Raw genomic sequence first — 17,556 nt, forward strand, 5'->3', positions numbered from 1 at the left:
ATATATATATGTATATATATATATATATATATATATGTATATATATATATAAATCCCAAAATGATTCCTTTACCATTTGAATGTGGCTCCTTCAGTCTTAAGAGTTTTTCAATGCTCTAATTTACTCCTCCAACTTTTGATATAGTCGGGGAGTAAAATGGGATCATTTTTGTGAGATATGTTATCTACACGATGGAGAGGGGACATTCATCCTTTTTCTTCCTCGTTTGATAATGAAGTAATTAGTGTTGAACAATTAAGAAATGCGCCTCTACATGGATTCTCCAAGCTTAAAACAACTTTGCTTTCCTTGAGTACACTCCATCCAATAATCTAAACCCCTTAACATTCAGCATGTTACCCAATTTTCATTCATTCTGTTCATGTCATTTAGCAGGCAACATTCAACTAGTAGGAGAATTTCCTATTTTCTTCATCATAGGGGTGTCAATCAATGACCCAAACAGACAACCCAACTTAAAAAATTCAAATAAGCTAGTACATAGGCCTAATTTTTATTTAGATTGAGTTCAGGTTAACTCAAATAACCCAAAATTAACTTGATTATTATTCAAGTTTGGGTTAGGAGGATTTAATTCAGATTAACAGGTCATATTTGGGATAATTAGGTCATGCTTATCTTTAAAAAAAATTGTATGATCCATATAATAAACGGGATAGATGGGTCAGGTCCAAGTTTGGCAAGTGCGAGTTAGATATTTTAACCCATGTAATAAACAATTCGTGGTTGTGTCAAACATATTCAGGTCAGTTAACTTTGGGTCAGACCCCAACCCTACTCATCAACTCGAATTAGCACCCCTAATTCATCTACATCAACCATACACTTTTCATTCGTCCCAATCTTTAAATAATATGACAAATAATAGTGACAAAACATGCACAAAGCATCGTTTCTAATGAGATCTTCCTGGAAGTCATAATTTCTTTGATAAGGTTATATGAATTTTGAAGTACAAAGAGTTCTAATACCATTTACGGCTCCATGGATTATCATTTTTTAAAAAATTTAATATTTTAAAACCCATGATTCAAATTCAAGCTAGTTCAAATATTAAATTGGTTCAAATGAACCGGCTCAAAATCAATTTTTTTTCACCCCTAATAGCAATGAATGGTGGCTTATGAGAACAATTCTTCCAACTGCTTCAAACAAGCCTCTAAAAATAGCAAAAAGATTTAATCTTAAATGGGATAATCATAATGAGCGCCAGGTTGACCCATAAACACATTGATCCTTCAAAAGTCTAATTGAGAACCCTGATAGCCTCTATCAAGCAACTAAAAATTAATAAAATATTTTAATATTGGAGCTATGATTTAATCTTTATATACTCTTAGAATCATATATAAACACTTGCTAGTAAAACACCAAATCATTTGCCTGTATTTTGTACCATATATATAAATATTTTCATTTTCATGATGGCTCAAATCTAATTTTTATTTGGCCAAGGCAAACTTGAAATTGATTATAAAAGAATTTTGAGACCAGTAGTCTTGCTAAAAATTCAATTTAGTTCCTAAATCAGGATTTGTTGGAAAATTTTACTATATAATAGAAGGGAAGAGAATGGACAAAAAAAGTTTCCATCATAACAACAATGAAACCAAAAGAACCAAATTCCCCATAAGAGCGGTTTAAATCAAAGGAATCGGTCAAAAGATAAATGGCACTAAGAAAACATAAAGTAAAAATTTATGCAACCAAATTACAAAAAATTTAACTGAAATATAAGTGAACTTAAAACTAGTATTTGAAGAAGTTTTGAAGATTAGAGTAAAATGCAATTTAGAGTTAAGTTCCGGGCAGTTTTGTCACCATCTTGCCTCACAGACCGCTGTCACTTGACAATTACTTTCTTGTACTTTTTCAGAAATTTCAATCCTGAAAAGCTGTTTTTTACAACATATATGCTAGTGTGTCATAGCTATCTGAAAGCTATTGTTTGAATTTTTAAACAATAAAATAATAATAATAATCATAGTAGGCTTTAAAAAAATTCTTTTTTTTTTCTTAAAAACTATACAAAAAAAAAGTGCAGCTGCCCCAAATATTTTAAATCATTCTGCTTCAAGTGGCAAAATGATGACTGCCGCAAACGGCTCCATGTTTTCTTTGAGAACCACCAACAAAATTCAATTAAATATCAAGCATTTAATCCAACAATTTATTTCTATATCCCTACAGTTTAGACGAGCTCATTCCAAAAATGCTACATTCATAAAACACTACCCTAAAACAAATTTTATATGCCATTAAAGAATAAATAACCATCTTCACTTTCATTTCAAACATTTCATCAAACTAAAATATTTGTAGAATGTTTGCTAATACCACAAAGGACATCATATATAATTTCCTTTTCAGGATGTGACATACCTGCAGATAAGAAGTCATGGAGAAATCCATTTAACTCAATAAAAGACAATCCAGGTTCCTTCTGAATGCTCCGAGAATTCATATTTCTCCTCGTCAAACCCACATCATTCCATCTAGCTGCCACAGCATAAACATTTGAGAGCATAACACGTCCTCCACACAATTCTGGCTCCAGCTCCATGATTCTTTGTGCTGCAAATTCTGCAACTTTAACATCTTCATTAATCCTACAAGCAAAAAGTAAAGATCTCCAGATGACCACATCTGGTTTAATGGGCATAGCTTTAACAAAGTCCTCTGCTTCTCTTAGTAGCTTTGCACGGCCTAAGAGATCAACCATACAGCCATAGTGTTCTAGTCTAGGCAAAAGTTTGTAAACTCTTCTCATTTTATCAAAGTAATAGTATCCTTCTTCGATCAATCCACCATGACTACAAGCAGATAAGACACCAAGGAAAGTAATCTCATTTGGAAGAACTGAACTTGATGCTTCCATCTGTGAAAAGAGTTTCAACGCCTGGAATGAATTTCCGTTCATGGCAAAACCTGATATCATTGTAGTCCAAGAAAAAACATCTGGATTTTGTAAATCATGAAATATGCAAAAAGCTCTATCTATTTCACCACATTTAGAATACATATCAACCAATGCATTTTTTGCTGATAGGCCCAACTCTATGCCATTTATGTCACAATAAGCATGGACATAACTTCCTTGATGCAATGCACCCAACTGAGCACATGAGGATAGAACAGATGAAATTGTGTTTTCATCAGGCTTTAATTTCTCTGCTTGCATTTTTCTGAATAGCTTAATTGATTTAAGAAACTGATTTGACTGTGCGTAACCTGAAATCATTGCAGTCCAGCAAACAGTATTCCTTTCAGGAATCCAATCAAACAGCTTGTGTGCGTGATCCAAAGCTCCGCATTTAGAATACATAGTAATCAGGGAAGAAGCTAGGTAGGAGTCCATATCGAAGCCTCTGGTTAAAACTAACGAATGAATCCTCCTTCCTATATTTAAAGCTCCAATTTTTGCGCAAGTTGTTAGGGCGCCAACCAGGGTGTTTGAGTCCATAGGCCTCGAATGCTCGACCATCTGCTGAAAAACCATTAAAGATTCATCATAGAGGTGATTACACAAGTACCCGGACGCCAAGCTATTCCACGAAACTATATCGCGGGAAGAGTCCGGAGCAAGATCAAAAACCTTCCTTGCCGTGCCGATGAAGCCGCTAGAGGAGTACATGTGGATGAGAGAATTCAGCACGAAGGTATCGGATTCTAAGCGGAGCTTTGTGAGGAGTGAATGAAGCTCAGCCCCTGTGTCGGGCTGAGATAGGCGAGAGGTTGCCTTGAGAGCAGAGGTGAAGGTGTAGCCATCGAGGGCGAGGGCTTGAGAGTGAAGGAGTCCGAAGAAAATGAGTGCGAGTGAGGGAGAGGGACCGCCGGAGAGGGAGTGGAGGATAGAGTTTAGGAGGTGGAGGTGGGGGTTCTGGAAGTTGATGCCGAAAGCGGTGGCGAGGCAGAGGAGTTGGTGTAGGTGGTTTGAGCTGGAGATGCGACGGGCGAGGAGGCGAAGTTGTTCGGAGTTGGGATTAGGGTTTGAAATGGAGGAGATGAATCGGAGGAGAAGATATTGAGGGCTTTTGCTTTGGGATTTCGAAGGTGAGGGACGAAGAGATGCGAGGCGGCAAAGCGAATAGAAAGAATGAACCATTCATTCAGTAAAAAAGCCTGCTTGTGAAGATTGTGTTTGGTTTATCAAAAAATAATAAAATAAATAAATAAATGATACTAAGGGGCCTTTTGGGGGGACAAATTTTTCCCTCATGTTCCCGTACGGTGCGCTACGTCCGTTATTCAAACAAAAGACAGTCATCTGGTCTTGCTGGACCCATATTTACACGTCATGAAAAAGAAAAAATTTCGCGTTAAGCCCGGCCTAACCCGACGTGCTAAATGTACGTATTAACCCGTCTTTTTGGCATATTTCCGCATATTTTTAGCGTATTATTCCCTCAGAAACTTCTATTCTGCATTATTCAGTAGAAAATAAGTTTTCAAAAAGGGTTTTTTTGTGTCAGCTAGGGTTTGGTCGTTGTATTTATGATGAAGATAGATTTCTCTCTTAATGAAGAGTTTGAGCACATTGACGACGAATATTTGTGGAAAATCAGGTCATGAAAGAGAATCTCAGCTAGCCACTACTATGAAGTACAGAAAAGCGGGTACACGGACTGGCTGTCAAGCAATGGTTCGCTATGCTATTGATCTTGATGGCAACTGGACCATAAAGAAATTTGTTGAAAGTCATAACCATCCCTTGGCGGAATCCGATGACAAGCACCTTCTACGTTCCAGTCAAAAGATTAGCGAGTTAAATGCAAATTTACTAAGATTAATGACAAGTTCTGGGATTAGAGCAGCTGATGCATTCAATTTCCTTGCAACAGAGGTTGATGGTGTTGAAAACTTGGAGTGCACTAAACAAGATGCATACAACTTCATTCAAAGGGATAAAAGAAGCAGAATTGAACAGGACGATGTCAACTCTCTCTTACAATTATTCATGGAGCGCCAAAATGAAAATAGCATTTTTGCATGGGATTTCCAAAGTGATGACGAGGGTAGACTTACAAGCTTTTTCTTGAGTGATGGGTCTTGCAGTCTAGATTATGATTTTTTTGGAGATGTCATCATTTTCGACACTAGCTACCGTTTGAATAAGTATAATTTATGTTGTGCTACTTTCGTTGGGATAAACCACCATCAGCAAAATGTTTTATTCAGAGTTGGTTTTTTATTTGACGAGACGATAGAATCGTTCAAATGGTTATTCAAAACCTTCATTCATATAATGGATGATAAGCATCCAATTACAATGTTTACAGACCAGGATCAAACGATGGCAAGAGTTATTGCAGATTGTCTTCCATTCACAAGACATAGATTATGCCAACGGCATATCTATAAGAAATTCTCGTCGAAAGTTCATTGCGGTGTGACGTACAAGAGCGTTAACAATCTATTTTATAAATGCATGAGCAAGTGTGATTCGGAAGATGAGTTTGAAGTTACTTGGGCTCTAATGATCGAGCAAGGAAAACTGCACAACAACATGTGGCTAGATGCATTGTACCGTATAAGACATAACTGGTCAACTGCATTCAATAAAGAATTTTTTGGAATGGGAATCTTGTCTACTCAAAGAAGTGAGTCCACAAATAGTGTCTGTCATGGTGCATCTAAGCCCACTAGTTCCCTAACAGATTGCTTTCTGGGGCTAGAAAATATTATGAAGGCATGGAGAAGGAACGAAAAGGATGAAGTCTTCAAAAGTTTTCAAAATGTTATTACACCGACAGTTAAAACAAACCCAGTGTTGAGGCAAGCTGCGACATATTGTACCCGAAAACTCTACTCTATGTTTGAAGAGTTACTTCACGGTCTATGTGGATTGACAGTCAATTCCTCAGTTGAGAGTCCATCCGAATTCTATGTTAGAGGTTTGGATAATCAGGACACAAGTAGAGTCTGGCTTGTTATATTTGATAGGCTTAATTGCGACATCACCTGCAGTTGCAAGAAATTCAAAATGACAGGTCTGCTTTGCTCTCACTGTCTACACGTCCTTAATGCTAATAATATAGCAAAGATTCCCGAGAAATATTTATTATTCAGATGGTCTGCTAAGGCAAAGAAATATATCTATAATAGTTTTGGATACAAACATATGAAAAACTCTCGAGCTCAAATGTCTGGCACAACATCCAGAGGAATCATATTTCGGCACATGCTCAAAAGTTTGTCTATCAATTAATTAATAAAGCTCAGGGAAATGAACACGTCGAGACATATATAATTGAATTATTGAAAACAGGGTCTGAAGGTATTGAGGAAATATTAGATGGGAAGGATCCTAAACCAAATAGGCCAAACAAAAAGAGGAAATCCCATAATAGTGACTGCAATGTGAATGATCCTGCAAAAATGAGACCGAAAGGTATTTCTAACCCAGAGAATAACCTGACAATACCCTCGAGAATAACCTAATAATACCCCGAGAATAACCTGAGAATACCCAATACCTTGTAAAACAAATCCTCAATTTCTCTCTCACGAATGTCGCCTGGTAGATTTCCTACGTAAATAATCCGACTCTCGCGGCTGCTCATATTTTGCTGCGATATCGAAGGAGAAAGGAAATTGAGTGTGAGTAATTTTGATTCCGTGGCCGTGAAAATCCAGCTAAGGGCTTTCTAGAAAGAGAAAGAGGGATCTTACAGGTAAAATTTCGGTGTATCAAGTCAAAATCGAGAGCAGAAAAAGAGAAAAGAAGGATGAAAGACAAGGACCGCCGCTTGGTCGCGGAAATAAGGGTTTGCGAGATAACCTTGGATGCCAGGAGAGCGTTCCTTCGATGTGGGAGTGGGGATAAGGTTAGACGTTATTCACAGTAAAAAATATTAAATCAGTATTACACCTGCATGACCAATAAAATTACGTCACGATATCTCGTGCGATAAATAAAAAAAATAACACAGTAATACGAGGAATATTTCTCATTATATTATTCATGTATTATTGTGTGTTATTCATATGGTTATTGTGTCCTGGGAATATTACTGGTGTTATAATAACACAACAATACATCAATAACACATCAATAACACAATAAAACATGAATAACACGGGGGAGAATATTCCCTCCTGTTACTGAGCCGCTTTTTTCTCTGTCGGGAATATTTTTCGTGTTATTCAGGTGTTATTGTGTGTTATTCATGTGTTATTATGTCCTGAAAATATTCTTGGTGTTATAATAACACAATAACACATCAATAACACATGAATAACACACAATAACACATGAATAACGCGCAATAACACATGAATAACACAGGGGAAAATATTTCCCGTGTTACTGCACCATTTTTTTTGCTCTGTCGCGCTAGATGTCGTGTCGTGATTTAATTGACTACGCAACTTATTTTATCGTCCATAGTACTCATGTAATATTTTTTTCCACATTGCCATTCCGAGTCGGGATTTGTGGATAAGTCATTTCTCGCTTCCTCTTTCTCTCCCTCATCAGCCCCTCCATCATGGCTGCCACCCACTCCCTCCTCTTCTTCCTCCTCCCACTCGTCTCCTCCCTCTCCTTCATCTCCTCATCCTTCGCCCCCACATCATCGGCACCAACACCAGCTCCATGGCCGAAGCAGTTCCACTCAATTCTCTTCATGAACTACAGCGGAGCGCTTTCGATTATCGATCTCTGGTACGATTGGCCCAATGGCCGCAATTTCAACATAATCCAAGAACAGCTCGGCGGGCCGCCTCTGCACGACCTCGAATGGAACAATGGCACCTCATTCTTCTACACTCTCCCCAACACGTCCTCCCCTAGATGCCGCTCCGCTCAGCTCCCCGTCGGCATTCTTCGCCCTAATTGGCTCGACGGCGCCACCTACCTCGGCCAATTCACCATAGACGGCTTCCTCTGCAACGGCTGGGAGAAGGTCGATTTCATCCGCTATTACGAGGACGTCGCCACCCGCCGCCCCGTTCACTGGGTCTTCTACACCGGTGAGATTACAATTCAAATTAAAAGTTATCTCATCGGTATGGATCATTAATGTAGATTTCGGGTTTGGGGGGAACTTTCTGGATTTGTGATGCAGGGAGGCAAGCTCATGTGATGACTTTCGAGGTCGGAGCGGCGCTGGAGGATGAAAAATGGCAGGCGCCGGCTTACTGCTTTCAGAACAAAAGGGACGAAAAGCTCCAAGGCATTAATGAAGCTTTAGAGGATATGACTCTGAGCAGGTTTCTATGAACTAAAAAACTTCTAAATCATCCATTACCGTCTGTTTAAGCTGTTCCTGTAGCTTATAACTAAATCCAGTGAGTCAATGAACTGGTTTTCTACTCAATGTATTGAACAAGAAGAAGGTCTTTGGTTCTGTATTCTTAGGATTAAGTGGACAAAGATTATGAAAATAAACGAGGTTGAAAGAATTGGAAGTTCTCCTGCCATTGTCTCAATGATTCCAGCTGTAAATCTGTGTAAAAGAGATGGAAACAGGGTTAGGTTGGTGGGTGTTAAGGGGTTTAGATTTCAGAATAAAGTGTGTTGGAGGAAAGAGGAGAGGTTTATCAACCTTGGGGAATTTAAGCAGAAGGGCCTTGCTTGGCTTTCATCACCATTTCTTCAGTTGTTGGACCGATGATGTCATTGGCTCGCTTCAGGGGGGCGCAGTAGATCCGACCCACTGAGTCCTGCATTAAAAAAAGTAGCAGATTTTAGGAAAGGTTCACTTACAAATTTCACACATCAATTTTCATATTTACACACAGCACTCAAATCATATAGCACTATTATCACTTTTTTTAAAAACTGTGCTTTTTAGGAAAATATTGTTGCTTTAAGGAACTAAAAACTGTGTGCTTTTTAGGAAAATATTGTTGCTTTAAGGAACAGAATAGGGAAAAAAATTAAGGAAAAGAATTGAGTGGTATATATATGTAAATCTTCCTTATATTTTACCACCCGAATAAGGAAAAGAATTGAGTGGTATATATGTAAATCTTCCTTATATTTTACCACCCGAGTGAAAGGATTAAAACTGAAAAAAAGCTCACCCTCGAAATAATGCCGAGCTTCTCTAACTTCTCGACCGCATCTTGAACTTCAAAATTACATTTTTCACCAAACTCCTCTTGAATAAGTTCTTCACACCTGATATCTAGATCCTACATGACAATTTACATCACACATTAACTCTTCAATAAAGGACATACAAATGAAATTTAGAGTTGGAGCTGTACCTCCACTGTGGCCTTCCCTTGTTCCATGAGAATAAAGTAAGAAACTATTACCTCCTTGACCTGGAGAAAGAAGTAATAATAAATAAAACAAAAAATTGCACCATTTCAAATTTATGAATGAGAAGTTTTGCAGAATCTAAAAAAAAATTATCTTTTGTGAGAATAATTTTGATTTTGTGCTCACTTCCTGTTGAATCACATCATCGCATAAATGTAGAATAGTTCCTTTCCCACTATCTAGTTGTTTGTCATACATGGATTGTGTTATTAGGTTCTGGTAAGTCGCCATGTTTTGCTGAAAACTGCACAAGTCTCAAAAAAATTAATCCAGACATTACTATAAGATCTGCTACTAATAATAATCACAGGAAGATGAGATTAATAAGATGACCAGACCATTGAAATCTATAGAATATTGACCAAAATGAAAAATATTTCTAACATACCAAAAAATTCTTATGTATGTACATATCTAACACCTAAAGTTTACATACATACCACTCAATTCCCATGTATTTACATATTTAACACAAACTTCAATTTTTACATGCGTATTTTTCACTTTATACCACCTACCTATGGATGAAAAGGTATTTTTCACTTTTTAAAAGTTAAAACGATGATTTTTTTTTTTAATGTGATATGAAAGATTCGAGTGGTTTAAAAGTAAAAAATTAAAATTTAGGTGTTAGATTTGTAAATACATAGGAATTGGGTGGTATATATATGTACCTAAATGCCACCTCATAAGCCTATGCATGAAAAGGTGTATTTCACTTTTATGCCAGCTGATAAGCCTATGCATGAAAAGGTGTATTTCACTTTTTAAAAAAAATGATGGTGATGTTTTTGATGTGATGTTAAAGTCTTTAGTGTTATTCATGCAAACATAAATGCTTACGTGTTAGATGTGTAAATACATAAAAATTGCCCCAAGGAAAATTAGATAAGATAGCAGAAGCTAACGTATACTTATAACTGCTAAGTCATCATTCTGCCTGCCATTATACATCCAGTGCACAAACAAGGCAAACTTATGTCAAGAGACAGAAAGCAGCAAAAAATTTATACACCAAATGACCCAAAGCAGAAACGACTACACCCAACTGCCATATGAAATTGACACGTAACCTATAACTGCTTGACCCAAACAACCGAATATTAAGAGTTAAAAGTTTAAACCCAACCTGGCCTGCCTTTAGCCTAACTAACCTGAGCCTGACCCAGATAACCAATTTAATATATGCATAATAATTATTTGGGACAAGTTCAGGCCAATTTAGTCCCATGTACCCCTGCATGTTAGTTGGCATCCACAATATAAGACCCCTCAGGTCGGGGGGTTCGATTCCACTCTGGCATAGCTGGTAAGAACCCTCAGGTCAGGGGTTCAAATCCACTCTGGCACAGTTGAACTTAAGGACGTGGTGCTCGAATTGTTAAGCACTTTAGGGGTGGTTGGAGGCTCGTATAATAGCATCTGGCCATTCCTTTTAAGAAAAAAAAAAGGTCAAGTCAATTTAGTGTCAAGTTTAGGTTACATCCAGGTCAATTGTTTTTAAAAGTGTGCTTCACGAGCAAGGTTAAGCGAAGCTCGTGATGCACGCTTCGCTGAAGCGCTTTTCGAAACGCTAAAGTTAATTTCCAAGTTTTTTTTGTAATTTTTAATTTTTTAATTATTGCAACAAACTATTAGAGTATTATTTTAATTTTTCTATGTATATCTACCTTTAAGCCATATTTTATATTTTATAATTGTTAATAAATGCAATTATACATTAATAGTTTTATGTAACCTATTAGAAATTTTGTTAATAAAAGCGTCGCTTCTCTTTTCTCTTCACTCTGCGCTCTGTGCTTTGAAGTAAAAAATAAATCTTTTGTGTTTCGCATTGATAATTGTATTTATACATTGAGCTTGCGGGTTAGATTTTGATCAATTTTGGGCTCGCAAGTCAGTTTTGGGTCCAATTGTGGGTTAGTGGGTCAAGTCGAACGCTTCCCAACCCAAAAAATTAAACATGTTGAGATTTCACACTCGAACCTAACACAAAAATCAATCGGGCTCAATTTTTTCTAGTTGAGTGCAAGTCTAGTTGGCATCTCGAGTTAACTTTTAGACAGCCATAATGGGGAACTCATTGGAGTTTGGGGTGGAGCTATTAAAAGTTATCTAATATTTGTAGGATTTTGTTATGGCCGGTTTGAATTTTACTGTATTTTATGTCTGCCCTAAAATTTTTTATAAAGAGAGGTGCCTCATATTATTCAAGAAAATTTAAATCATATTTTTCTCCACAATCAAATCATAATGAAATCCGAAGCAACAATAACAGAATTTAGCTATCAATTGGTGAAAATGCATATCATTCTTGTTCATTTTCATGTGTGCTTGTTGTATGTTTCTGTTGTTTTCCTCTCTAGTTGAACAATTTAACTGTGTTATACCTGCATTCTCAAAAGGTTGTAGTTAAAAGTTGTGTTTTTTAGCCATATCTGGCACCTGTGGTGGCTGCTCGGAAGCTGCAATATGATTTTTTTCAAAATAAAAATATTTTTTAATAGTCATTGCACCTTGTCGAACAAAAGCTTCAGCAATTTCACAGCTGCTACTTTAAACGGCTGCAATTGCCCCAAACAGACCCTTAGCATAGGAAGAAAACATACAACTGAACATGCCAAACAGATTTAACTATATTTAACCTTAACTAAACCAAACACAATTCCTGATTTAACAACATTTAGATTTGATGAATCTAGTTGAATTTATTAAATCTTATTTAACGTAAATTCATGTTAATTCAGGTTGCAGACAAACACCCCTAAAGTGTTATAAATGTAAATATCAAATTTTAACTGTAGATATGTAAATATCATTGTTTAAAATGTCGGACTGAGCCGGCCGGTTCAACCGTGAACCGGCCGGTGGTCCAGTTCTAGGCGGGCTAAAAATCAGCCCTGCATTGGATCGACTGGAACTGGTTTTCCAACCATCGAACCAGCAAACAGGTTGCGGTAACAAAGAACCGCACACTCCCCTTATTTATGCAAATTGAACAGGTTTTAACCTTATTCGGCTATTCTATTGTTTTCCGCACTAGCTCCCAATCACAAACCAAATCCTTCCTTCACTCAGCCTTCTTGTCGGCGACGCTGGTTCGCCTCCCCTTCGCGGTGTATCACCCGCAGCTCGGAGTTAAGTCTCTTTCTTGCTTCTTCCTTTTCTCGTTTCTCACATTCGAACATGGCAGGCAATGACCCGACACAGAGCCGAAAATTTATCAAATAATTTTATTTCATTCAAAATTTTACCTGCAATCCTAGTTCATCGAGTTTGTTTGTTAGGGAAACCAGTAATAGTGCTGATAGGATTCTTTCCTATTTGCAGTGGTCTTCGATGCTAACTTAAGGATTTATTTGGCTTCCCATGAGGTATATACTATATATATAGTTACTAAGATGCAGTGATCATTTATTTTAAATTTGATTGAAAAATGCATTGAGCCAATTTTGATGCTATATTACTCTTTGATAGTCTTTTTGTTACAAATGGGTGAATTATTGAATTAGTTTGTTATAGCCGTTTAATCTCTTCATAAGATTGCATGACATAATTTTCTTAAGCCGAAGATTGCTCTGGCCACCTGAAGGTGCATGACATATATAGTTTTCTTAAGCCGAAGATTGCTCTGGCCACCTGAAGACATGGCTACATGGAATTATTTGTTGGAAAGACAGTTTCAAAAGAGGAAAATACTCCCTTGTTTGACTAGTGCATTAACAGATGATTTTTTTTTTTTTAATTTTAAACTTAAACCCCTATAAAATTTAACATTCTTCATATATTGCCCATCATTGTAAACAAAGTTTTCTTAATTTTATTTCTCAACATCTCATGGATCGATTAGATTTATATCATCTATGCTGAATTTAATTGAGCTAGATGCTATGAGATTAGGATATGCATAAATCAATTAAATGATGGCATTATTTCATCTTCATGATTAGCTTTAAATTTTTTGAAGTCACGAGTTAAAAATTCATTCTCATCATACGGAATTACAAATAATAGGATGTAAGTTCCCTAAAGTCACGAGTTAAAAATTCATTCTCATCAATTGTCCATACGGAATTACAAATAATAGGATGTAAGTTCCCTGTAATTATCATGATCAAGTTCATTATGCAATTATCACAAATTCCCAATCATAACTGTTTTTATCACGTTTTGAACAATATAGATATAATTTATTACATTTTATGGAATCAAAGATTAAATTAGTATTGAATTTTTTTTAGGATTGTATTTATGTTCAAGTAATCAAGTGTGTTTGATCGCCGTTAAGTTTTAACTGTCTTCTATGCTACACATATGTATCATATGTTAAGTAAATATTTTTAAATATGAGATCTTCGAAATTTGTCTCTTTGTTATTCCTAGAATGGAGTCATCTGAAAGTCAACATTCTATTTCTTCCTTTAATGCCCGCGAAAAGTCTGATCCAGTGTGGAATTATTATAGTAAAAATAAGACTTCTATCAAAAAGAACCAATTTAAGGAATCAACATTGATATCTATTACAGAAGAAGATATTAGTCATTTAAATGAGTTGTTTAAGTTCACATATCATTTATATTTCATTATATTCTACACATTACGGTATTATTAATTTATTATGTCATTTAAGTTATATTTAATATTTGTTTTTATATTTATGATGTCATCCGGTTCAACTCCGATTCAAGTTTTAAACCTTGAACCTTCTTTGTCCAGTGCAATTTTCTGGACCTTGGTAAATATATAAGAATGTGAGGTATATATGAAAATTTATATATTTTCATTTTTAACATGGCAAGTTTAGTTTTATTTCAAATCAAAAATAAATTATAGAAAGAAAAAAAAAAGGTGATTCTGGCCCTTAATACTTTTCCCTACTTATCATAGCGCACCAAATTGAAGCTTTTTTCACTTTTAAGAGTTTGCACTTCATCCATTATTCATAACTCTACCCAGTTTAAGTTGATGAAGAAGAGAACACTTACGTGAAGTATATCTTAGCGCAATAACCAATTACACCAGAGAGAATTGCTGCAACGACCCATATATCTGCTTTAGGCATTTCAAGTGAACTGCTAAGCGTAACCTGTAAAAGAAAAGTTAAAAAATAATAAATGAAAAGATGAAATATCAGTGTTACGTTAAAGGGACATTCACAGGCATACCACGCAATTGCACTTCCTATGTATTTACATATATAAAACCTAAACTTTACTTTTTACATTTATATACCCAAATCTTTCATATTAGATCAAAAATATCACTATTTTGGCATTAAAAAGTGAAATACACCTTTTTTTATAGGTAAGATGGCATATATGTAACAATTGAAGTAGAGGCGTCAGATATGTAAATACATAGGAATTGAGTGGTACGTTTGTAAATCTTCCTAGGTTAAATTCATAAAATTCCAAAACTTACTAGCCCAATTACAACAGAAATCAGGAACTTGACCCAGTCCATCGGCGTTAAACTTGGATTTTTCTTTTCAGGCTACAGAATCAATACGTTCAAAATGTAAATAGAAATTTCTGGCAGCGAAGATGCTCATTTTAACTATATAAATTCTGATATAAAAATAAAAAAAAAACCATTAGCAGAAAAAATTACCAAAACTAACTCCATGTCAGCCATTGGAATACTCTTAAAATGCTTCACAAAAATTCCTCTATCCTTCTTAGCTTTATCACTTGCCCGTCTGCAGGACAAACATTAAGAACCAGATGTAAATTTATCAAATATCAAAAAGGGACATTCACTTACATACCACAAAATTCTTATGAATATGCATATCAAACATCTAAATATTTATATTTACATGTATACCACTCAAATAAATAAATCAAATAAAAAATAACACCATCACTATCTTTTTTAAAGTGAAATACACATTTTCATGCATAGGTTCAAGGTGCTATAAGTGCAAATATCAAGCTTTTGGTATGCACGTAAAATTTCCATATCAAATACTTATTGAATTTTCTCAACTTGAAAAATTACAGCTTCAATATGTTTATTACTAAACACATTATAAGCTACATCCAAAGAGATAATATCCAAATCTAATGCAATTTCTGTAAGAATAAGGTAAGTTTAATTGATTTTGATACCTATAAACGACGATCATCCTCTCAAAAGTTGGCTCTTGTATTGTAATCTTTCCAAATATATTCTTCATGCTGCGACAAATAAGAAAATTAGAGAACTACAAGGACTCAAATGATATTTAATGAACTAATTACCACAAAAGGAGAAGTAATCATAAACCTTAATTCCAGTTTTTCAAGACGAACGCGTTCTACAAATAGATCTTCCTCCTTATCTTCAGTAACTTCATCAGTTTTCTTTGCATCATTTACTGGTGCTATCGCTGGTTTTCTAGAGAAGAGCTTCTCAAGCCTACAAAAATAAGCAAATTTTAATAGGACTTTACAAAGATCATGAAGGAAAAAAAAAGGAAGATTTATAAACACGTCACTCAAATCTTATTGAATATCCAATGCCTAAAATTCAAATTTTACATATATCCCTCCTTAACTGTGCATGAAAAGGTGAATTGCAGTTTTTAAAGTTAAAATAGCGGTGTTTTTATGTGACATGAAAGAATTGGGTGGTATAAATGTAAAAATTGAAGGTTTTAGATGTGTAAATACATAGAAATTGGCTCCCAACCAAAAAAATAGCAACAAATATGATTCTAGATAGCTCACTTGAGTGTTTTTAGAAGCCAAGACCATGCGCGAGCTATGACCACATCCAACTTTTCACTAAAGAAGTAATCTGTGGTCCGATCAATTCCAATGCCGCGACGAAAGATCACATACTTGGCAGACAAAAAGAGCAGAGAAGTAAATTAGCATAAAAAATCAGTGCATTTAAAGAATGCAAAATTTACATGCACATCACTCAATTCTTATGTATTTGCATATCTAACATGCATATCTAACACCTTACATATATGCCACTTTACCTATACACTTTTTTTTTAAAAGTTAAAACATTGCTTTTCAAAAAAAAAAAATTTAAAATAGTAGTATATTTTATGTGATGTGAAATATTTGAGTTGTATAAATGTAAAAACTAAAGTTTAGGTGTTAGATATGTAAATATAAAAGAATGGGTGTTATGTATGTAAATGCCCCTTAAAGAATTGAATATACATAGCAAGTCGCAAAAGTAAATGAAGTTTATTATTCACATTGTCCTTTGAGGCTTCTTATTAAAACTTGGGAGAAAGCAATGATTAGATTATAAGTAGTTATGTGGTGATCGAAGAGTTCCTAATCACCAATTAGATAACAAAAAAGATCATCGTCAAATCCATATTTTCGTGTATCGCTTATCGAGATCATGTCAAAAGATATTCACAATGAGGTAGCGTAGAGCATGTTATTTGCAAATGGCGATGGTACCGACAGGAGCAGGAACATCATCGGAGGCTGCAGTGAAGGTCAAAGAGGTGGGGTTGCTGTGGAAGAAGCAGGACAACAGGTTGGTGATCGAACTGCAGTAGGAAAGGAACAAGGGGCGCTGGAAGGGGCAATCGAAAAGTGAGGCTTGTAGCGAAGCTGCAGAAGGTGACTGGTGGAGCTGAAGCAGGTGGCTGACAACAATGGAAGGGGCTGTGGTAATTGGATTCTAAAACGACAACAAGAAATTGCAAGTATGGTAAGATAAAATGCCTCGGTGGGTCGAGTTACAGTTGGAGCACCACTCGGACCCTTGGAGAAGATCACCACCTCGAACGAGGTACAGCCGGAGCACTACCTCGACGTCGGATATAACACTTAAAGGAAAAATACCAAGACTAAAAACCTAATTTAGATATAAAAAACAAGACTCCTAACTCTAAGCACATCATCCTCTATTTATAATGAAGCTATGACTTTATTTTAGGCAATACTTTAAATAAGAAAGAAGAACAAATCAAGATTTCAGATTTAGGTAAGGAAATAAAGTGAGGAAAAATCAGATTTAGGGAAGTGTAAATAAATTAATCAAAGTTCAAATTTTGCAAAGGACTTAAAATAGGAAAGATTTTTAAAAAGAAAGAAGAATAAAATATAATCAGGATTTCAAATTTTAGGAAAGAATTTAAAATAGGAAAGTGCTATGAAGGAAAGAAAGGAATGAGAGGAAAGGAAAAGAAAAAGAGAAAGGAAAGAGAGGAGTGCAGCCCCCTGTCGGCGCTTAAAAGGGGAAAAGAATTTAATGTTTGGGAGTCGCCCGTAAGAAGCTGTGGGGGGCCGGAATCGAAATC

General features: G+C 35.7%; 4 protein-coding genes across 4 annotated transcripts in view; 2 read left to right on the forward strand and 2 right to left on the reverse strand.

Annotated features, from left to right (window-relative positions):
• Positions 1-2,282: 2,282 nt before the first annotated feature.
• LOC110030472 (pentatricopeptide repeat-containing protein At4g14820-like) lies at positions 2,283-4,127 on the reverse strand. The gene has a single exon (XM_020733197.1). The coding sequence runs from the start codon at positions 4,125-4,127 to the stop codon at positions 2,325-2,327; it is 1,803 nt and encodes a 600-aa protein (XP_020588856.1). The 3' UTR covers positions 2,283-2,324.
• Positions 4,128-4,619: 492 nt separating this feature from the next.
• On the forward strand, positions 4,620-6,230 carry LOC110030471 (protein FAR1-RELATED SEQUENCE 5-like). The gene has a single exon (XM_020733196.1). The coding sequence runs from the start codon at positions 4,620-4,622 to the stop codon at positions 6,228-6,230; it is 1,611 nt and encodes a 536-aa protein (XP_020588855.1).
• Positions 6,231-7,439: 1,209 nt separating this feature from the next.
• LOC110030469 (uncharacterized protein At4g14100-like) lies at positions 7,440-8,434 on the forward strand. The gene is made up of 2 exons (XM_020733192.1): positions 7,440-7,996; positions 8,092-8,434. Exons 1-2 carry the CDS (start codon positions 7,513-7,515, stop codon positions 8,244-8,246), a joined length of 639 nt encoding a protein of 212 aa, XP_020588851.1. The 5' UTR covers positions 7,440-7,512; the 3' UTR covers positions 8,247-8,434.
• The window catches only part of LOC110030468, a 52,395-nt gene continuing 43,219 nt past the window's right edge, over positions 8,381-17,556 (reverse strand). Inside the window, exons 6-16 of the mRNA XM_020733191.1 lie at positions 16,007-16,119; positions 15,564-15,695; positions 15,407-15,475; positions 14,907-14,994; positions 14,718-14,789; positions 14,282-14,382; positions 9,423-9,540; positions 9,239-9,298; positions 9,053-9,163; positions 8,572-8,689; positions 8,381-8,472 (exon numbers count right to left, since the gene is read on the reverse strand). Coding sequence (XP_020588850.1) covers positions 8,582-8,689; positions 9,053-9,163; positions 9,239-9,298; positions 9,423-9,540; positions 14,282-14,382; positions 14,718-14,789; positions 14,907-14,994; positions 15,407-15,475; positions 15,564-15,695; positions 16,007-16,119 — 972 coding nt within the window. The 3' untranslated portion in view covers positions 8,381-8,472; positions 8,572-8,581. The remainder of the gene's footprint in view (positions 8,473-8,571; positions 8,690-9,052; positions 9,164-9,238; positions 9,299-9,422; positions 9,541-14,281; positions 14,383-14,717; positions 14,790-14,906; positions 14,995-15,406; positions 15,476-15,563; positions 15,696-16,006; positions 16,120-17,556) is intronic.

Source organism: Phalaenopsis equestris, unplaced genomic scaffold (genome assembly GCF_001263595.1).
Source record: "Phalaenopsis equestris unplaced genomic scaffold, ASM126359v1 Scaffold000724, whole genome shotgun sequence".
NCBI classification, from domain to species: Eukaryota; Viridiplantae; Streptophyta; class Magnoliopsida; order Asparagales; family Orchidaceae; genus Phalaenopsis; species Phalaenopsis equestris.